Source organism: Penicillium lagena (genome assembly GCF_028827675.1).
Source record: "Penicillium lagena strain IBT 129212 chromosome Unknown utg000005l_segment0_segment0, whole genome shotgun sequence".
Lineage (NCBI taxonomy): Eukaryota > Fungi > Ascomycota > Eurotiomycetes > Eurotiales > Aspergillaceae > Penicillium > Penicillium lagena.
Window position 1 is genome coordinate 1,272,072 of NW_026623226.1, and position 20,293 is coordinate 1,292,364.

Sequence of the window (20,293 nt, forward strand, 5' to 3'; positions counted from 1 at the left end):
TATGAAGACGTCAAGAGCGATCTCCGACAGAGATAGGAATTGTCCCCAGGTCAGTGCGGGGTGGATATCGCGATAACGGGAAACTTTTGCCTGTTTGGTCCCGAAAATAGGAGATGCTGACCACAGTTCTCGGCCAAGTCTCCGGTTAAGTCTCTTTCTATCTCTCAGGCCATGGCAGGTAGACTCGTGCGGGCCTTGTCAATCAGATCACCAAGCCTAGTGTCTCAGTCGGCTTGGACGCCTCCACACTATCCTCTGGCATCGCGTCACTGTATTCGCGCCGCCCCCCGCTGGTTCCATTCGACCGCAGCTATGGTTGGCGCGTCGCTGGAACTGAAAAAGACCCTAACACCAGATCTCCTGGAGAGCGTGCACCAACTCTGGTTTGCTCATTGTGAGGAGGAGACTTCTCTAATTCTCCCAGGCCAAAATGAGATGCAGCATTGGTTCAAACGCGACGCGGATTTCGACAGGGCCTGCGTGTAAGTCTGCTCCCCACTGTCTTTATAGGCGTTTTGGAAAAAAAAAGAAAGAAAGAAAATATTAATCTAAATAATTAGTGCAAAATTTCGCCCTGTGCTGGAATCAATTCTTACTTCCGAAGCATCGGCCACCGACATCCTAGAAACAATCAACACAGCCTCGCCTTTATCATGGCTCTACACCCTTATCCTTCTGGATCAGATCTCTCGAAACTGCTATCGTGGTTCTGAATCCAAGTTGGTATTTACCCGTTTCGATCCGCTAGCCAATGCGATCGCCATACGTGCAATTGAGAAGAGAATTGTTTCTCAATCGCCGGAGCTTCGATATCGGCTTGCCTATCGCATGTGGTTTACTCTGCCTCTGATGCACTCCGAGGAACTAAAAATACATGAGAAAGCACTGGAGCAGTATGAAATCATGACCGCGGAGCTGGAAGAGTTCGTTGACAGAGATGTCGACACCTTGTCTGAAGATGAACAGAAGTGTCATCGCGTTTTGTCCGGCCAGCGAGATGAGCTTAAGAAGCTCTTGAATATGCATACCGAGTATGAGAAGAGACACAAGGTCATCATTGAGCGATTCGGGCGGTATCCGCATCGCAATGAGGCTATGGGCAGATCCTCAACTCCGGAAGAGGTAGACTATCTAGAGAATGGCGGAGAGACATTTGGCTAAGAGATATATATTGTCACACTTGGACACCAAAATATCAAAGTGGTTTAAGAGTGACAGCCTAGGAAGTATCTTAAGAATATTTTAGGACAAAATACATAGTTATGGATTATTTATTGCAGGGAAGTCGCCTATTGGTTGTGGAACAATAGCATTAATGATCTTGAAGAGCAATTCTAAAGCGGACTAGAAGAGTGCAGTCAAGTCCACCATCTCTTTGCTCTTTGCCGCGATTGACTCTTGTAGCATTCTTCTTAGTTAGAATTCCCCAAGTGCAACATTCCTCCAAGGTCAATTGGAATGTTGACATCACCAGTCCCCCCAATCAAGTAAGGGAGCACAAGACCAGGACATCGTACCCCTTGGTCCGGACATTCTTGGATCCTCGAGTTGGAGTTTTGTAAAGCTCAGTGCCACGAAATCCTTTATGAACAGGATAGGATTTACACTCGATGAAAGGCTTTGATAATAATAGTTCTTGGGCATATTCCAAACTAGAACTCAAGTCCAGCTTATAGGGTGACTTTCTTGTTTGGATTGTCAGTAGATGACCTTCACAAAGGGGCTGTTGAACCCCACGTAAACAACCCCTTCGAGTCGTTCAAAAGGCATGCCGCTCCATAACTTTAACGTGGCCCGCAATTTGCATTCATTGAATAAGGTGGCACTGACAATGCGCAAAGTAATTATTGTCCTGGACGGCTTCGTAAGAATCAGTTCCCGATTGATGTCCGAACCACGACGTATGCGTCAGTCCACTAAGTTAGCCTCTGTGGAGACAAAATAGCCGCATGAAAGCAAGACGCTCGACTGACCGTTTGCCCTTCCTGTCCCTTATGGAAAGATGGGCTCCACATGCCTGGCAATCACCCTTGACGAACTATAATGAGCGTGGTCGTTTGCGTCCGCCTTACTTTAGCGTAGAGTGTACACCCCTGCTCTAAAGATTGGTCTACGAAAAGAGACAGAAACCAAGGCGCCTTCACAGCACACTGTGTGCGAGCCGTAACCACCCTGGTAATAATAAAGGGAAGAAGCTAGGCGTAGTAGAACTAATAAAGGAGCATAATATGGTACAAGGCACTCCCTGCAACACAGGGCATGGGGCTGATCTCGAATCGACTCCACAAAAACAGCTAACAAGGACCGGTGGGCTGGCCGGATGTAGAGTTGTTCCAAATAATGTCACCGTATTTGATCATGAGCACCCTTCCTGGTCCGATTGATCTTGTTCGGGATGTCTCGATCTCTTGTTCATAGATCAGCGGTAGGATCCTACCACAGCCACTTGAACTAAGATTGACTCATTTGCAGGACAAAGCCAAGTATTGACATGGTTCATACTCTCTACTAGAGCAGGCCTAAACCAGAACACTAATCGAAAGCGCGATGCGTGCCGTGGCCGTCTCGGAGTTGTGCTGCCCATCATGATCGTCGCTCGTCCATCACTTCTTCTCCGGCCCCTGGTCTTCTCACTACTGGTTGTGTCGGCACTGTCTTCGAAGACATTGCATCTATTTCAACATGCAGGATCTCTCCCTAGCGCGCTTTTCGTCCTTTACTTTCCGACATTTTTCATTCAGGAAGCCTTTCTCTTTGCAGGCGCTTGGTTTCTCTTGCATAAGACAACGGGTCTGAGGTCTGTTTTTGGAGCAGGATTAACAGCATTTCTATCGTAAGTGGGAGTGTTACACTTTGTACAAACAGAAAAACAATTCTGACAGAGTCTGCCGATATAGATGCTTGACCTTCATCCTATCCGCCTCTCAAATTGGCTTCTACTTCGTCACAGGCAGTGAAATCCGTTGGGATGCCGCAACAAGCGTCGGAAATGATCCGGAGGGAAGAAAGCTGATGTTTAGCGGGCTCAGATCATTTCTGGGAGCAGCTGCGATGCTTCTTGTTGCATCGTGGATTTGCACGACGGGAATATGCATGTTGATGACCAAATGGCTGTCAGCGGTGTTCAGCGCGTCCTCACCAGAAAAGGTGGATGAAGAGCTTCCGCTAGCCCATCTGCAACAAACATTCCGTAAAGAGCGCCTTGTTCGATTTTGGACCATATGTGCTATACTCGCAAGCCTTGGTCTGCGCATTGTTCGGCCTCGGGTGCCCTATAACCATATGTCTGGAGCTTTGCCGTTTACTTTTTTCGAAGCGATTCGGCTGAAGCATGTTGCGCATCACGAACCTATTAATGGGGAATTCCCGTTTCCGGAATTGATTGGGGAGGAATATTGGGAAGCTTCCAATGGTCATTTCAAGGGCTGGGCGCCGGGTATGTCACGGCTGAGGACAGACGACACTCAGCCCCCCTGGGCTGCTGGGCCTTTACCAACAGGATTTCGCCGTTGGAGAGAATTGGCCAATCTGGAGAACGAAGATATCTTGTTCAATGGACAAGACCCCGAAGAGTCTCGGAAGGGGTTCTACAACCCTGTCGACGATCCCTTGCGCATCACGAATCTCAACCACGGGCTACTTGAGCCGCTCGCTCGAGCGTTGAAGGACCACGATATTCCGATCACTCATGTCGTTCTCGTGATGATGGAAAGTGCGCGCAAGGATATCTTCCCTCTGAAATCAGGCTCGCATTTACACCAGGAGATTCTCTCGTCGCATCGCAACGCCGATGCAAAATCTCTTCACGACCTCAATGACAAGCTAGCGCGTCTAACACCCGTTGCAGAAAGGCTAACGGGGGAGTCTGGTGGATTTTCATCATTGAAAGGTGATCCTGATGCGTTAGAGACCGAATGGAAAGATTCTGCAGGACCTGACATGGGTGGCATCAATGTTAACGGCGTCCTCACTGGTAGCACTCTGTCCTTCAAGAGTGCAGTTATGAACCACTGCGGGGTGGGACCGCTCCCAATTGATTTTATGGGCGAAGTCAAAGCCGAGATTTACCAACCCTGTATCATGCAGGTTCTCGAACTCTTCAATCAACTCCAACCGAAGTCAACCAGCGATGATGCCAGATTTCAAGATCGCAACTGGACCTCGGTGTTTCTGCAGTCTATCACCGGGGAGTATGACGAGCAGAGCAATCTCAATAACAGGATGGGTTTCACAAAAGCCCTTTATCGCGAGGATATCGATCAGCCCAAAGCCGAGCATTACCATCCCCATATGGAGGAGATCAATTATTTTGGGTGAGTACTCCTCCGAATATTCATAGATCATGCTAACTTCAGTCAGCTTTTCGGAGCGCGAGATATACCCTTACCTGCAAGATGTGGTGAAAGGTGCACTTGAAAACAACGAGCGACTCTTCTTGTCACATTTTACAAGCACAACTCATCATCCCTGGTCTACACCGGAGGAATTCCATAAGGAGCAATACTTGGCAGACGACAGCCTCATAGCGGAACATGAGGACATGAACAATTATCTGAACGCAGTCCATTACGTGGACACCTGGTTGGGTGATATGTTGAAAGTATTGGATGATAACGATATTGCCAACGAGACATTGGTGGTGCTTGTCGGAGACCAGTAAGTTGATCATCACTGGCTTCAACTAGCCCAAGCTAACCTCAACTCAGTGGCCAGGCATTCCAAGAAGATGCACCAGTGACGGGGACGTACGAGAACGGGCATATCAGCAACTTCCGTATCCCGCTCGTCTTCCGACATCCCCTTCTGCCCCGGCTTCAGATCACAGCCAACGCAACCTCGATGTCGGTTGTGCCGACCATTTTGGATTTGTTGGTGAACACGAAATCCTTGAACGAGAAGGATTCGGCCGCAGCACAGGACTTGATGAATGAGTATGAGGGACAATCGCTCATCCGCCCGTACCAGGCTACCCATAATGGCCGGCAGGCGTGGAATTTCGGCATCATCAACGCTGGGGGCACGATGCTTAGCGTTGGATCTGCGGCTGTACCGTACCGACTTATTCTGCCACTGACGCCAGACTTTGAATTTGCCTTTTCGGATCTAGACGTCGATCCCGATGAATTGAGCCCGTTACGCGGTTGGACACAGGAGGAGGTCATAGACCGGGTCCGAGAACAGCATGGCGACAAGGCCGCTGAGTGGGTGGCGGACGCCGCGAACGTGGGACGGTGGTGGGTGGATGAACGGAAGAGGCTCTGGCACCACCACTATTGATGTAATTAGGAACTCGCCATTTTGTCATAGAAGAAGAATAGCCAGGGCGTTGATATTGTTCCCGCTCTTTGTGTTTGTGGCCTCAGGCAGCCACGGCCCCACCATCCCTCACTTCTTATATCTTCCTCTTCTCTTTCTCCTTCTCTCACAACACTTTACACACCAACATGGAGGAAAAGGACTACTCCACCGATCCTGAATGGGCTGATATCACCCCAATTCCCCTGGACGATGGCTCCAACTCCGGAGCATCCCCGCTGGCTACCATTGCCTACCCACCCGAGTATCTCGAGGTGACATCGTATCTGCGCGCCGTGATGGCTGCAAATGAAATGTCCGAGCGGGCGTTGAAGTTGACGGAAGACGTGATCTCGATGAACCCGGCTCATTACACCGTATGGTAAGTAGCGACATTACATTTTGTTGGTTTGAGGAGGCTAATATCAAGCCCACCAGGATCTACCGAGCCAAGATCCTTTTCGCGCTCGAAAAGGACCTGGGTGAAGAATTGGAATGGCTGAATCAAGTGTCGCTTAAATATCTCAAAAATTACCAGATCTGGTATGTTTCATTCCGTTCACCGGATGTAAAGAGGAAAATATATTGATCGAGATATTTATAGGGGCCACCGTCAAGCCCTCATGTCCTCACGGACACATTTCCCCGAACTTCCAGCAAAAGAGCCGGACTTTTTAATGGAAATGTTGGCTCAAGACGCAAAGAACTACCATGTCTGGACATACCGACACTGGTTAGTACGTCATTACCGATTGTGGGACTCGCCACGCGAGCTCGAGGACGTCGAGGCCCTGATCAAGGCTGACGTGCGCAACAACTCCGCGTGGAACCACCGGTACATGTTGTGTTTTGGACCGCGTGAGAACGAGCCCGACGCCGGCATGGTCAATGCGGGAAACGCGCAGACCACGCCTGCCGAGAAGGGCGTGCAGTCTGTTGTTGATGAAGACGTTGTTGATGGAGAGTTGCGTTACACGCAGGAGCAGATCTTACGGGCGCCTGAGAACCGGAGTCCCTGGTGGTATGCCCGTGGAGTGTTCCATGCAGCTAATAGAAAGCTGGCTGAGTGGGAGGGGTTTGTCTCTCAGTTTGTCTCGGCGGACGGTGACTCTGTCAAGAGCAGCCATGCTGTTGAGTGGCTGGCTGATGTGTATGCCGAGGTTGGAGGGCAGAGTGCCAAGGCAGCGGATATGCTTACCCTGCTGAAGGAGAAGTATGATCCGATTCGGAAAAACTACTGGGACTATCGGATTCGCCAGCTGGATGTGGTGTCTGCATGATGGAAGGAGGTGATTGTCATGATGTCGGCGTTCTTTCTGCCATCTTCGGGCGTAAAGATGAACAAGAAACTAATTGCATTGAGATATGTCACGATTATCAATCTAAGCCTTTGTTTTGACCTCCTCCGTGCCAATCTGGTTGTTCAAATCGCTAGCGTTCTCGTGTTTCTTGAAATGCCGGGGCTTAATCCCCTGCGCATACAACTCGTCAAGTTTCTCAAAACGGACGCCTTTGGTTTCGGGGTACAGGAACCAGCCAAAAATGGATACTACAAGCCCCAACCCGAAGAAAATGAAGCCGACTTTGCCGCCGAGATGTCCGGCGTCTGGGTTAATCTAATCTCATGTCAGCTTCTAGCCTGTCAATGGCGTCTACAAAAGCGTCTTACCATATATGGAATAGTGAATTGCATGATGAGTCCCCAGACACCATTGCTCATCGTGACGAGAGCCTGAGTACCCGCACGAAGCCTCAGAGTAGCAACCTCGCTTGCCAGCACAAAGCCTGTTGCGCCTATGCTCATTTGATAGACAATAGCCCAGAGATAGATAAACACGACAATTGCCCAGCCTGCTTTCGTCTGATCGGGTACGCAGCCCATGATACCAATCAAAAGCAGAAAAAAGCAGAGGACGAATTTCGAGGGTACGATCAATGTCCGACGGCCAACCATCTCGCTGAGTGGAAACGCCGCCACTGAGGATAGTAACATGATGATATAAAGTGTGACCGACGCATCGAAGTACTCCTTAATGCCAATTAGATCCAGGAAATATGTCGCATTGCCAATAACAAAGGCAGCTCCGATGACCTGCTGTGAGCTGGCGGCACAGATTGCAGTCAACGTCCTCTTGCGGTTCTTTTTATCGAAGCATTCGAGCTCGGCAGTGGGCGAGGGGATCCATCCCCAGATCATCTTATTTTTTTCGGTCCGTCTGCTCGATCTTCGCAGAAATTCACGTCCTCCTGGAGGCGTTTCATTTCAATGTCGTAGAATGTCGGGTCGTCAACTCCATACATACGTTCTAGAGACTTCCTCGCTGATTCGTGCTTGTTTTCGCGGATTAGCCAGTACGGTGACTCTGGGAAGAATGGCCAGATGAGAACAAGCATCACTGGTCGACTTAGTATATACGGCAACAGTCAGGGGAGGCAACACTTACGCGGGTATATATACATGCAAATCACTGGGATCCACCATTGCCACTTGTCTTGAAGTCCGCTGCTTGCACGAGCGACGATGACACTACGTTTGACATTAGCATTCGGTCTCTTCTCTCCATTTAAGATAGATAGAATAGCCACTTACACAAGCATTTGGCCCCAAATGATGCTAGTATTGACTTTATGTTCAATCTCCCAATCAGCAAAACGCGCCTTGTAGATTAATGAATCTAGAGCACTCACAGAAGCAGAGCCAAAATCCTCTAAGCTCAGGACGGCAGGTCTCACCAATCCACAATGGTGAGATGGTGAACATGATACCAATGGAGATACCTAGGGAGTTCGTTTATTAGCAAGTCTAATCGCAACACATTTGATGGAATTCTGGAAAAAGGACGAACCATTCACCGCACGGCCCGCCAAATGCACCCTCCAATTGGTAGCCAACTGCTGAAGAATGATGGCAACTGTAGACACCGCGGCACAGAAGAGGATAAGGGGCTTCCGTCCATATTTTTCCAAAACAGGTGCTGCGAGCCACGATGCCACCACGTCACACCCAAGCCCAATCGCGCCCCAGGCTGAAAGGTACGACGCGGGAACGATCCAGCTTCCGTCTGGTTGTTGGACGCCGAAGAACTTCTGAAACTCCGATAGGGCTGCTAGCTGGCTGCCGATCACATAGTCAAAGCCAAGCATCATGGAACCGATGGAAGTCCATAACGCTTTTCGGATGTCAGGAATATTCTTCATTTGCCAGGGTTCAGGATCCTTACCCCATAGTCCGTACCGCCATTGTACTCGGAGGATCTTCCATTTTTGCGCTGGGTTGATCACCGTGTAGTCGATTCTATTAAATTGTCAGCCCGTCTCGATTCGCTTTCGATGAGTGTGCAGGGCATCTCCTTACGACGTAGATGAGGGAGCCATGCTTGAAAATTGTCGACAATGGTCGGTCGTCAGGAGAGGGGACCGTCAGGGGAATGGACCTAGAAAAGCGTGTGACCGTCAAGAATGCCGGGTGATTCGAGGATATTTAATCTCATCATTGCATGCGTTCACATATTAAAGGAAAGACTCATGTTTTAGTTGATTAGTGCGGTTAATTTCATCGCGTTCTAGTGCGCTATGGACAGCTTACCCCCCGCATCCATGTGGCCGGTGACGCGGGGAACCAAGCTAAAGTGGTTGATCGGCGACAGGGGCGCGGAGTTTTTCAAAATTCTCCGCGCCCGGCTCAAAAGGTGCTGTGATGAGCGACTGGTGGAGACTGGTTCGGCAAAGAATGCCGGTCATGATTAGGTGTCGAGAATATAGTTTCTTTCACATTCCTGATGGTTTTCTAGACAGTCAAAACCCCACTCACATACTCAACGGTCTACTTCGAAAAAGCAGCAATGATGGAAAAAGAAAAGTATATTTTGATACGTAATCTATTTCTTGATAGCTTCCAAAAATCTACGCCGAACGTCCGCCGCATCTTCCTTGTTCTTCGCAGCACGCTGTCTGCTGTCTTGTGCCCTTCGCTCGAGCCATTTCAACTTATCGGCTACAAAAGCGTCCAACCTCTCCTGTCTTTGCTGAACCATTTGCATCCTCCTCTCATCCAGCTCGGGCTTTTCGTCTGACACAGGCGGGATAATCTCCATCCGTCTGGGGAGGCGTTCAGACACGGGCAAAATATCCAGCTTGGGTCCTGGAAGAGTTTGATACCAACTGTTGGTCGATTAGACGACGCTATCATAGAAGGAAACCCGAAATACTTACTAGGCTGTTGAGCTCCAATCATCGCTTAGGTGATTAGCATGCCCATACTCCATGGTGACTTTAATTCTGGTATTGAACTTCACAGGATCCGGGAGATGCCAGCGGTATGAGACCTGGTACGGTGGCATTTCACCCTCATGGATGATAGATCCCGCAAAGGGGAAGGCGTTCTTCTGCATGCCCCAGCCCTGACTAAAATAGTCCTCGGCTCCAGTGCCGTGCATCGACGGTGGCCAGGTATCGTCATCGATGAAGATCATGTCGTCGCCTTCTCCCCACCATGTGCCTTGAAAATGATAGACGGAGTGGTTGCATCCGACGTAAGCTCCTGCACCGGTCGTCTCAAGAATAACATAGTTTTGTTTCCCGTCGAGATTGGGTACCATCGTTTCCAACGAGTTTGTTTGAAGGTCCGGAGGCGCCCATCCCGGCGTCGGATTCTGACGTCGCCAGTGGGCATGGAAGAAGAGCGTGTTTTCAGGGTGAGGCTCTGCGCGCAGCTCATAGTCAATATAAAAATATTGGAAGTAGGCAATGTCGTTTTGGTTCTCGACCTCGATCCGAGCTCGCTTGTTAAACGGCCTATCGTTGCGGCAATTAGATGTATGGTCGTATGAATGTCCTCGCCAGTAGACTCACATTGGAAGGTAGCAGTTCAAAGCGGCCGCTCCCCCAAACTTCTTGTCTTCAGTCGGCTTCACCGATGCCGTAAAAGGGAGCGACTGGAAGTTTGACGCGATTGAATGGCCAACGCAGAAGAAGTCTCCGAGTGGCGCGAGAACGTTAGGTGTCTCGGAGTCGTCCCAATACATGCGGATGAGCACTTTGCGGTAGTAGTCCGGATCCATAACTTCATAATTGACGCCCTGACCATTTTCAACCTCTTGCATGGCCACGCCCGACTTAGAATATGGAATAAGGCCTGGGCCCAGAATTCGGCGGCATGCCTGCACAAACCACAAGTGCGTAATTACTCCGGGCCCTTCGATGTCTGCCAGGATGGCCGTTTCCCCGGGCTGGACGACGAAGGCGTCTTCATTCAAGCCTGAATGGTCCCAGCTGGAGATGCGAGCGCTCCTGGACTGAGTGTGCTGGGTGACTGCTGTGAACATTTCCGGTCCGAGCATTGTTCTGATTGTGAGTTGTGAAAGAGAACAGACAATAGAGTGATAGGCCAAGATATTACAAACGTAGAGAGGTTAACTTTTGCTTTAAAAACTTTCCTGCCAGATAAAGCCTCTGTCTATCTCTTGTTGGGGAATTCGGCCGATGTGGAACTATTAAGATGCAACTAATCCACCAACGCATCCAGCCGACACTTCACCATCTTTAGAACAAAGCTCCAGCCTTTTTTAGTGTGGGGGTGGGGCACATATTGGGCCGAGCGTTTTCGCTGCCATCCAATCCCAACATTGAATCGGGTTTAGATCTTCCGCGCGGGGGGGCAGCGGGGAAAGAAACGCAAACAGGGGAAAACTGGGCAGAGTTCCGCGACATTCTCTTTGTGCTCATGCGGAAATGACATCTCCAACCCGCGCTGAGCAACCCCGGAAGCTCCGAGTGATCGCTTGTGAACCATGTCGCTCCCGCCGTACTAGATGTGATGGCCGCAAGCCAAGATGTGGTTCGTGCGAGACGCGGAGAAGTGTATGCGAGTACCCGGAGGTTGGTGCCCCGAAGGGCGAGACCGTGCATGAGAACACTGCTAATCCTTGCTACTAGGCAAACAAACGCACAGCAACGAAGTATGCTACACAAGGCTCTGAAGCTTGAATCATGCAGGATTCTAACCAAGAGATAGCGTCGAGGACGAGCTTTCCCAGATTCGATCCCAGCTAGACCGTATCGAACGCGCCGTTGCATCGGTGGAGTTCACCCGGCGCCGTGATGTCGGGTCGATCTCTGAAGCTGCAACTAGCCCTTGGGCAGCTCATGCTGGTGCTTCCAGTGTATCGGCAAGCCCAGAGCTGCTAGACGCTCGGGGCTTCCCATACATGAAACTTCAGACATGCGCTTTCACCAGACTGGCGGGTTTGGGGGAGAACTATGGAAACGATGTCATTCGACTAGAGCGCGCTGCTCACCCAATTTCTACCTCCACTGGCGGCTTATTCGTCCTCAACCACCCCAAGGCCATGGCTGCCTTGCAAAGCTTTTCGGTTAAGATACACCCATGGTATCCCATACTTGAAAGCCGGTTCTCGGAGTGCATATCGTCCGTTCTAGCTAACTCCTTTGAGCGGCGTACCGATACGTTCTTGGTTCTCATGGTACTGGCTAGCGGGTCTATAGCTCAAGAAAACACGTATGCCGAGGCACTCGAACGTCGGCCGGATGCCATGTACCTGAACCTAGCTCTGGATATGTTGCAAGTGGTTATTCTGGAACAGAGTTTGCGAAGTGTACAGTGCTTAGTCGCTGCGAGCATCCACTACTGCCTACTCCTTAAACCATTGCAAGCGCACGACCTTGCCGCAATGGCAATTAAAAAGGCGCAAGATCTGCACATCACTGGCGCTTTTCAAGACGATCAAGTAGCCTACGAGCATTGGATCCGTGTATATCGAATTGCATTGCTCATTGAAGGAGAGCTTGTCATACCTCTGCGACTTGTAGACAGCAACGCATGGGAGACCGAGGAAGAAATCCCCTTGCCCACGGGCACTGACATTTGGTCATTTGAGGAAGACTCTGATATGGATGAATCAGTTGAAAGAAGCCGTTCTGACAATGTTGTGACTTACCTGCTGGCAGAAATATCTATGAGACGGATTCTTCGGCGAAATACTGCAGCGATTACAGTTTCGACCGAAGGCAAGGCTGACTACGCGCCTCTGATAGCTCAGGAACTAGAAGACCAGGTTGCTAGATGGTATTCTTTTCTGCCAGTGCCTCTACGTTTTTCCTTGGAACCCGACGATCTTGATGCCGACACTTCAGACCCGATCATCTTTCTGCGCACTCAATATTGGGCGTGCATGGTGTCTTTCTACTGGCCTGCAGTCGTCAAGGTCATGGACTCACAACAACTGAGTGAAAGCACTATGAATGGCTGCAGGAGTTATTTTCACTCATATCGTCAGTTTATCGACAGCGCCACAAGAGCCTTGGATGTATGTGTCCCAAACAAGTGGACTATTTACGCGAGGTTAGTCTGTTCATCGGTTGGAGTCAAAGGCAAGTCTTAACACTCGACAGTATCTTCGCCATCTCAATAGGCGCGCATCTAGGTGCTTCGAATGCATTGCTCGCCCCTCTTGCTTCGAGGCAGACATGGGACATGCTTGCCCTGGCTCGCGACGCCTTTGGAGAGGAATGCCAACAAAGTCCATCTTTGTCCGTGATGGCTGAAAGCATGCGAAAAACACTTAGTGCTTTTCCGGAAGTGTGGCATAATTAATATTTACGATTTCATGAGAACAAAAATTGATCACTAGAGCCCAAGATCTCGCCTTCTTCTTGTCTGTGCGGGTCCCAAGTACAGGCTAGCGGAATGGTACCTTTCTCTCCGCAACAGTCCGGGGCCCCGGAATTCAGTAAGCAGCAGCTATAGTTTTGGCTCCTGCAGGTCGCCGATCCATACCGTATACACAATAGAAGGAGACATTACTTTGCGGAGTATTTGAGGGTCTCGAATCCCTTCTGCGATTTTTAAATAACCAGCAATTAAGGTGGTCGATATCGATACAATTATCTACTGGCGGCAATGGCTCCTAGTCACACCAGCTGGACCGTGGCCGTTCTCTGTGGCCTGGCATTGTCCGGAGTGGAAGCAGTCCCCAGCAGCACACTGGTCGATCCCGAAAGTACATTCTTCTCAACGAACTTGATCGCATACTCATCCGAACTCAACTTCGACCAGAGCGACGGAGACCTTTGGCCGACAACATGGGCTGACGACGATCAAGTCTACACGGCTAACGGCGACGGCCTCGGCTTTTCTACCGATCAAGCAGACTTCGCCGACTGCACTGTGAGTCGCATATCTGGCACCCCCGAAACTGGTCTCTCCGGCGTGAGACTGGCTGCCGGGGATGCACTGGGTCCAATCTGGGTCAATGGATCGTATAATCGAAAACCGACTGGAATTGTTGCGGTTGATGGCGACGGCGACGGCAAAGACGAGTTGTACTTGGTGGTCCAAATGCTCAACGATGGCTCAGGTGACGTGGCTTTCAACGATGTCCCAGCAGCCAGTATCCTTCGATCAACAGACTACGGTGTCACTTGGACTTCTACGACGGCTGCCATGTTCACGAACTATGTTTTCACGACAGTCTTCTTCCTCGATTTCGGGAAAAGCAATTCCAATGCAGCCGTCTTGGGTTCAGGCGACTCCGAATACGTCTATGCTTATGGCCTGGATAACAACTGGCGGGATTCGGTAGACGGATCTGTTCCTGATCCACAAAGCGTTTACCTTGCTCGAGCCCCCATCTCCTCCATTCAAGACATCTCCACGTGGGAGTTCTTCAGCGGAACCTCTAGTTCCCCTGCATGGAGCTCTGATATTGCATCCCGTGAGCCTGTTTTGACTGACACACGGAGAGTCTATCCGGGCGGGGAGACTGTGGATGGGTTTTCGGTGATTTCACAGGGCAGCGTGGTATACAACGCACCACTTAATCGATACCTCTACACCAGCTGGACGGACTACACATTCGAGTTCTACGAAGCACCACAGCCATGGGGTCCGTTCACACTTTTTGCATGGAAAGACTTTGGCGTGACCCCGTGGTTTGGCTTGAACACAACCACCCCTAAGAATGGCGGCTATGCCACTACGATCCCATCCAAATTCATATCTGAAGACGGAACAAAGATGTGGGTGCAGTCAAACTGGTTTGTTGGGGCTGCTGCGGGTAGTGATTGGAACTATTGCTTCTCACTGAGAAGTCTCGAAGTGACCAAGTATTCTCCTAGCACCCCAGAGAATCAGCCTGGTTCAACGAATCTCGCAATGGTTGACGGCACTGTGCCTATCTGCAAGACGGCACATTACGGCCATCTATCTTATCTCAATGATGGATCTACGCTCAGCGAGGATAGCTGGGACGGCTCTCTGAAGGACCTTGACCGCTGGGGCTATACCTGGCCAATCGAGTACAACATGAACCGGATTGTGTACACAACAGGAGACTCTTTCAGTGACGGAGGCTGGTTTACAAGCAACCTTACAGTTCAGGTCCGTCGTGGTTTTACATGGGAGGACGTCACTGGCCTGGCAGTTAGTCCGGAGTATCCATATGACAACTCGGCAGTTCCGAACAAGGAGTATACATTCACATTCGACAACGCCGCGGGCGACGGGATTCAGATCATCGGGGTTCCCGGTGGAAGCTGGACATTCACGTCAATAGGTGAATTGTCTGTGTACCTTGATAGTTGAGTGTTTGCTTCTCTGCTAGTTACGAAAGAAATGAAGTGCCAAACACATTGTACTTGTGGAGCCGAAGTTCTGCGATCCTGCGGTGCTGCGACTAAGTATAGATCCGAGTATAGCACAGCCTTCTCAATGAGCGGGATCAAGTAGAAATAGTTTATTCAAACCAGTGTATATGCAAGAAAAAAAAACCCCCCTTCTAGATTAGTCCAGCAGCAAGATATCCACAAGAGAAAAAAGGACACAGCCAAAAACCAAGCGATAACAGAAGAAAATAAGATACACAAGAGGTATATGATAGTATAAAAAAGTATGCATCGAAGCCAGCAGCAACAAATAATCTGCTTAGCCAAAGTGAATTTTTCATCAACGTCGTCATGCAAATACGCTTTGCCTTCACTCCCACCCCTCGGCCAACAACTTCCTCCACTCGCCAGCTGTTTCGATGGTGACATTGCTGCCCCCACAAACAATAATGACAATGCGGCTTTGGGAGTTGAGGTCGGGGATAAGCTGTCTCAGCTTCGACTTCAGCGGAGGAGATCCAGACGACTCATGTCCGGCATGGTCGACGACGACCTCTTGTTCCGTCTCAGGGTCAGTCTCATTCGAAGACGACCGATCATCACCGTAGCCCTCATCACTAATGGAAACACCGGAGGTCTCTGCACCCAGCTTCCGCCTCTTGACGCTTTGGCCCCTTGCGACGGCGGAGACCGACGATGCAGAAGTGGCAGTGGCGGGGACAGCGTCGCCGATGGCCGCTTCAATGCAGACGCCGCAGGCAAGTTCGACGAGGTAGCGCTCGTCATCCACTAGACGGAGACAGCCCCGCGCAGCTTCTGCGTCTGTTAGGACGGCGCTGTGTACGCTGATCCCTGGTGGAGGAGCCACGGCGTAGCGGAAGGTTGTCTCCGACACGCGGATGGCGCCGAGGGAGGTGGCTTGTGAGGTGATCTTGGGGAGGGAGACGAGAGACTTCTTGGCGATGGCGGCAGCCAGGGAATCGGTGCCGGCCGTTTCGATGGCGAGGAGGTGGATCGGGCTGGGCGGCGTCGTCCGGGCGGCGCCTAGGTTCTGCTGTCTGCGCTTCTCCAAGCCCATAACTAGGCCGTTGAGAAGGCCGCCGCCGCCGACGCTGCAGAGTACAGCATCTACGGGAAGGGCGCGGCCGCGATAGGCCGCCTCTTCTTCGGCGGTGGCGGCGGATGGGAGCTGCTTCTCCAGCTCGTCGATGATGGTGCTGTTCCCTTCCCAGATGGGCTGGTTGTCAAAGGGATGAAGAGCAATTTTGGCAGTATCGTCGTCTTCTCCGGGCTTGCTCTTCATGATAACTTCGCGCATGTACTCGCCGGCCTCAGAAAACGTTTCGCCGTAGCGGACAACGTCTGCTGCTCCCGCTGCCCGGATCTTCTGGAGCATCAAGGGTTTAGTGCCGAGCGGCACGACGACGGTGCACGGGTAGCCCAGACTACGGGCAGCGCAGACGGCTGCCAGTCCAGCGTTTCCGCCGGATGAGGCATAGAAGTGAACGGGACGGTTGGCGTACGCTGGGTTGCGGAGGTGAGAGAGGATCTGGTTGCCCATTGCACGGGACTTGAAGGAGCCGCTGGGCTGGACATTTTCCAGCTTCAGAAAAACCCGACATCCAGCAGCGCGAGACAGGTTGGCGGACTCGACCAGAGGAGTCTCGATCCATGGTGTCTTGAATGCCTGCTTTGGCTCGTAGACGCAAGGCTCGATGCTGCCCATGGTGGCGATGTGTGGATGAAAAATCGAAATTGCTCAATCGACAAGAAGGCGCGAGCCCGATGATGTATTGATGTAAAGGGGATTCCGATTCCCAAAATAGAAAACTGTTTTCGGCGAGATAAGGCGTGTTGCACAAATTGCGGTGTGGTATAAAATGGAAGGACAATGAGGGGAGATAAGCAGGCCAAGTATATAAAAACAAAGTGCTAAAAACGCTCAGTGTCAAAACCCCAACCGTGTTATACATAGTTCGCAATAATTTGGAGATATACAAACGAGGAAGAAGTTGTCCGCGGGAAACGGGAGAGTTTCCCGATCCCGACCATCCGTGGTGGCAGAGGAACTGAGACCATGGTTCTAGCCCCAGTCTTTTCCGGCGATAACCTCGCAGGGTCTGCCAATCACCAGACTATTCCCTGGCAGCAGCCTCCGCCCGTGCGGAGGCACCAGGCGGGAAACCCTATCATAGAGTTGTTCCATCCAGGCGGCGATGATGCAAATCTTTATTTGGACGGACCCCCGGGCGAGTGGTGATTGGCCGGTGGGCCATTCTTGTTATCAAATCGAAAGCTCGGGGCCAATCTGGTTTTATTTTTATTACCTTTCGCTCGTCAGACGAGGGAAAAGGTGCGTGACCTTGTTGACGCCCACGCCCGCACCGTAATCTGGATCGGAGCCGTACGTAGTAGCCGAAAACGTCCGCTTGGAGGGGTCCGAGATGTCTACGCCGAGCAATTGCAATAATTCGAGGGACTTTGTGGGCATAAATGGCTGCAGCAGGATGGCGGAAATGCGCAGTGCTTCAGCCGTGTTGTAGAGGGTCCATTGGGGCTCGGGATGTGACCACGGTTCCTTCAGATGGAAAAGTCTTTGCGTCTAGTTGGAGATCAATACTCGTCCGATACGTAGCGTGCGGGGAGATCCAATTTTCTTACCTCATGCAAAAGGTCCATGATATGCTGGAGCGCAGCCCGTGAGTTCAGGTGATCCATGTGTTTGGCAACCTGAGCCGGAGCCCGTTCAAGCTGCTCCTGTAGCATACGATCCTCAATCCCGGGAGTGGGAAGGCGGCCCTCCTTCGCGTCCGTGATGAGGGCGGGAAGTTTCCATCCTCCTCGTTTGGCACATCCGACGAGGCGAGTGGAGAGGTTTCCGATGCCTCCTAGGAGACGTTTCTGGTAATCGCGAAGAATGAACTCATTGTCATAGTCGGAATCCGCCGATAGAGAGCCCTTGTAAGCAAGGAAAAATCGCATGGGGTCGGTTCCGAAACGATCGATGGCGAAAAACGGGTTTACAACATTACCCGTGGACTTGGACATTTTCTTTTGGTTCATGGTCCAGTGGCCGTGCACCAGCACCCTCCGAGGCACAGGAAGATCCAGAGCCATGAGGAACGCCGGCCAGTACACGCAGTGGAAGCTAGGAAGTGATCAGTCCTGGTTGCGTGGTATTTCCGGGTAAAGCCGTGTACTCACCGCACAATGTCCTTCCCGACCACGTGTACATCGGCGGGCCATATGTGCTGATTCTCTTGTCCGGGAGGGAAAGGATATCCAGCCTGGGTCAGATAGTTGACCAGCGCATCTAGCCATACATAGATGGTTTGCGTGTCATCACCGGGGACAGGGATGCCCCAGTTCAATCGTTCCGCTGGTCTCGAGATAGACAAATCTTGCAAGCCCGAGGAAACAGATTGAATGACTTCCTCTCTGTATTTACCGGGCGTGATGAATTTCTGTTGTTCATTCTTGTACAAGTCAAGCAGACGATCCTGAAAGGCAGAGAGGCGGAAATGATAGTTGGTTTCTGACGACCACTCGACTTCCTTTCCCGTTTCGACTGAGACCTAGCTTGCAGGTGAGCAATTGCGCTGGTTGCAGTGATTGTTAAAGAGCTCACCATTCTTTTCTTGCCCGTGGAGGGATCGAGAGAGTTTTGGACCTGGGACTGCGGATAGAAAGTCTCATCGCTGACGGAATACCAGCCTTCATGCTTGGCAGTGTAGATATATCCACGATGATTCAACATTTCCTTCGCTTGATCAGCTTCGTTCCGACACATGAGTGAGTCTGAGGCTGCCTACCCAGAAATACTGAACGGCATCGCGATGAGCCGGATCAGTGGTCCTGATAAAGTAATCATTGTCGATATTTGCAGCCTTGGCGAGATCCTGTGTATCATGAGCGGAGGGTTCGAGTGGGCTATACCAGGATAACTCCCACCTTGAACGTCCGACAGTTCATGTCGCAAAAGGCCTGTGTATCCATGCCCGCTTCCGCGGCAGCCCGTTGGATCTTCATTCCGTGCTCATCGGTTCCGGTCAACAGTTTGGCGTTCGTCTCTCCGCGCAGGACTTTCCATCTTTTCAGGATATCGGCGAGGATCATAGTGTACAGGTGACCGACGTGAGGTGCTACTGACCTTAACAAGGAAACATTTCCATCGATTCAGGGCACACTCACAGGCATTGACGTAGAAAATTGGCGTGGTGATATAGTAAGGCTTCCGCGGAGCCTTGGACTCCGTCGCGACACCGCGACGAGGGATGCGCGTGACAGTTCTGCAAGAAGCGCATTTCCATGCTGGTCGATGAGATAGCAACTGCGCAGTCCTAGATAGGACGCGAAAGGGCGTCCTTGGAGTGGCCATTGGGTACGGGGAGGGTGGAGAGCGAGAAAAAGTGCTGGAGGTTGAAATGTCGCCGATCGGAGAGGAACGGTCAAACAGGTCCAAGCTTCTCTCTCTTTCTTCCTTCCTTCCTTCCTTCCTCAACCACCAATCTTACACCCTGCGCAAACCCACTTGACCTGCTTATTGTTCTTTATATTCATTATCAGTCTTTTTTCTATTATAAAATAACCCTGCAGAAAATACTTCCTCTTGCAGGAGCCAACCAACCATCAGCGGTCCACCGTCCTTCGCAGATTTTATCCACGCAGCAATGCCCGTCGCCAACGACGATACGCTGACCAAAGTGTCCTCGGAGGGTATGTCTCCAACAATCACGATTATCCTCTCTGCTAACTTCCACTCCCTTGTATAGCTGCCACTGAACTCGTCCAGTCCTTCTACCCAGCCCTGCAGTCCAACCGCGACGCCATCGGCTCATTCTACCTCCCCACGCCGACAACGATCTTATTCAACGGAAATCCCGTGGCGGATGGGAGCGCCGTGCAGGAAATTTTCGTCAACCAGATGCCCGCCGCACACTATGAAGTTCAGTCATTCGATTGCCAGATCATCAATCGCGCATACCCCACGACCACCGCGGCGGGCGTGAAACCTCCGGCCCAGATGACGGTCAAGGACATGTCGGTACTGGTCATTGTCAGTGGCCATGTGCGGTATGGAGAGGCGCGCGATCAGCCCCAGCGCGGATTCAGCGAGACCTTTGTTCTAGTTCCGAATCCGTCGTCGGATCGGGCGAAGCGCAGAAAGGAGTGGCTTATCCAGAGTCAGAACTTCCGGCTTGTTGTCTGATTGTCGCCTCTGATGAGGCCTGCATGGTCAGAGGGAGAAATTACGACATTACACCATTCACGAAGTGATATGATAGCCAACGCCAAAAACATGTCCTTGTTCAAGTCCCATAACGAAGCTCCGTCGTTTACGAGAGCATTATCACATTATTATTCTGTATTGATTTGC

At 51.1% G+C, this 20,293-nt stretch overlaps 10 protein-coding genes across 10 annotated transcripts; 6 read left to right on the forward strand and 4 right to left on the reverse strand.

Annotated features, from left to right (window-relative positions):
• Positions 1 to 171: 171 nt before the first annotated feature.
• N7510_007201 (DUF924 family protein) lies at positions 172 to 1,161 on the forward strand (the record flags this gene model as incomplete). Its single annotated transcript, XM_056979126.1, has 2 exons — positions 172 to 482; positions 561 to 1,161. The coding sequence occupies 2 exons, from the start codon at positions 172 to 174 to the stop codon at positions 1,159 to 1,161; spliced, it is 912 nt and encodes a 303-aa protein (XP_056832169.1).
• A 1,424-nt stretch (positions 1,162 to 2,585) lies between these two features.
• Positions 2,586 to 5,277, forward strand: N7510_007202 (uncharacterized protein; the record flags this gene model as incomplete). Its single annotated transcript, XM_056979127.1, has 4 exons — positions 2,586 to 2,833; positions 2,898 to 4,313; positions 4,360 to 4,656; positions 4,707 to 5,277. The coding sequence occupies 4 exons, from the start codon at positions 2,586 to 2,588 to the stop codon at positions 5,275 to 5,277; spliced, it is 2,532 nt and encodes an 843-aa protein (XP_056832170.1).
• Positions 5,278 to 5,444: 167 nt separating this feature from the next.
• ramB (bifunctional protein farnesyltransferase/protein geranylgeranyltransferase) lies at positions 5,445 to 6,575 on the forward strand (the record flags this gene model as incomplete). The annotated part of the gene is made up of 3 exons (XM_056979128.1): positions 5,445 to 5,677; positions 5,734 to 5,838; positions 5,900 to 6,575. The coding sequence occupies 3 exons, from the start codon at positions 5,445 to 5,447 to the stop codon at positions 6,573 to 6,575; spliced, it is 1,014 nt and encodes a 337-aa protein (XP_056832171.1).
• A 102-nt stretch (positions 6,576 to 6,677) lies between these two features.
• N7510_007204 (uncharacterized protein) lies at positions 6,678 to 8,670 on the reverse strand (the record flags this gene model as incomplete). The annotated part of the gene is made up of 8 exons (XM_056979129.1): positions 6,678 to 6,911; positions 6,965 to 7,542; positions 7,599 to 7,691; positions 7,740 to 7,822; positions 7,886 to 7,970; positions 8,029 to 8,073; positions 8,142 to 8,590; positions 8,651 to 8,670. The coding sequence occupies 8 exons, from the start codon at positions 8,668 to 8,670 to the stop codon at positions 6,678 to 6,680; spliced, it is 1,587 nt and encodes a 528-aa protein (XP_056832172.1).
• Positions 8,671 to 9,173: 503 nt separating this feature from the next.
• N7510_007205 (glycoside hydrolase family 172 protein) lies at positions 9,174 to 10,634 on the reverse strand (the record flags this gene model as incomplete). Its single annotated transcript, XM_056979130.1, has 3 exons — positions 9,174 to 9,456; positions 9,508 to 10,089; positions 10,147 to 10,634. The coding sequence occupies 3 exons, from the start codon at positions 10,632 to 10,634 to the stop codon at positions 9,174 to 9,176; spliced, it is 1,353 nt and encodes a 450-aa protein (XP_056832173.1).
• Positions 10,635 to 11,025: 391 nt separating this feature from the next.
• N7510_007206 (uncharacterized protein) lies at positions 11,026 to 12,907 on the forward strand (the record flags this gene model as incomplete). The annotated part of the gene is made up of 4 exons (XM_056979131.1): positions 11,026 to 11,172; positions 11,230 to 11,252; positions 11,309 to 12,655; positions 12,706 to 12,907. The coding sequence occupies 4 exons, from the start codon at positions 11,026 to 11,028 to the stop codon at positions 12,905 to 12,907; spliced, it is 1,719 nt and encodes a 572-aa protein (XP_056832174.1).
• Positions 12,908 to 13,213: 306 nt separating this feature from the next.
• On the forward strand, positions 13,214 to 14,896 carry N7510_007207 (uncharacterized protein; the record flags this gene model as incomplete). The annotated part of the gene is made up of 1 exon (XM_056979132.1): positions 13,214 to 14,896. The coding sequence occupies one exon, from the start codon at positions 13,214 to 13,216 to the stop codon at positions 14,894 to 14,896; it is 1,683 nt and encodes a 560-aa protein (XP_056832175.1).
• A 390-nt stretch (positions 14,897 to 15,286) lies between these two features.
• N7510_007208 (putative L-serine dehydratase) lies at positions 15,287 to 16,642 on the reverse strand (the record flags this gene model as incomplete). Its single annotated transcript, XM_056979133.1, has 1 exon — positions 15,287 to 16,642. The coding sequence occupies one exon, from the start codon at positions 16,640 to 16,642 to the stop codon at positions 15,287 to 15,289; it is 1,356 nt and encodes a 451-aa protein (XP_056832176.1).
• A 603-nt stretch (positions 16,643 to 17,245) lies between these two features.
• On the reverse strand, positions 17,246 to 19,294 carry N7510_007209 (methionine--tRNA ligase MSM1; the record flags this gene model as incomplete). The annotated part of the gene is made up of 7 exons (XM_056979134.1): positions 17,246 to 17,518; positions 17,578 to 18,064; positions 18,121 to 18,491; positions 18,545 to 18,676; positions 18,729 to 18,815; positions 18,868 to 19,058; positions 19,108 to 19,294. Coding segments are annotated over 7 exons (1,728 nt in total), but the record flags the coding sequence as incomplete, so codon positions are not given.
• Positions 19,295 to 19,586: 292 nt separating this feature from the next.
• N7510_007210 (putative nuclear transport factor 2 domain protein) lies at positions 19,587 to 20,125 on the forward strand (the record flags this gene model as incomplete). The annotated part of the gene is made up of 2 exons (XM_056979135.1): positions 19,587 to 19,632; positions 19,689 to 20,125. 2 exons carry the CDS (start codon positions 19,587 to 19,589, stop codon positions 20,123 to 20,125), a joined length of 483 nt encoding a protein of 160 aa, XP_056832178.1.
• Between the last annotated feature and the right edge of the window lie 168 nt (positions 20,126 to 20,293).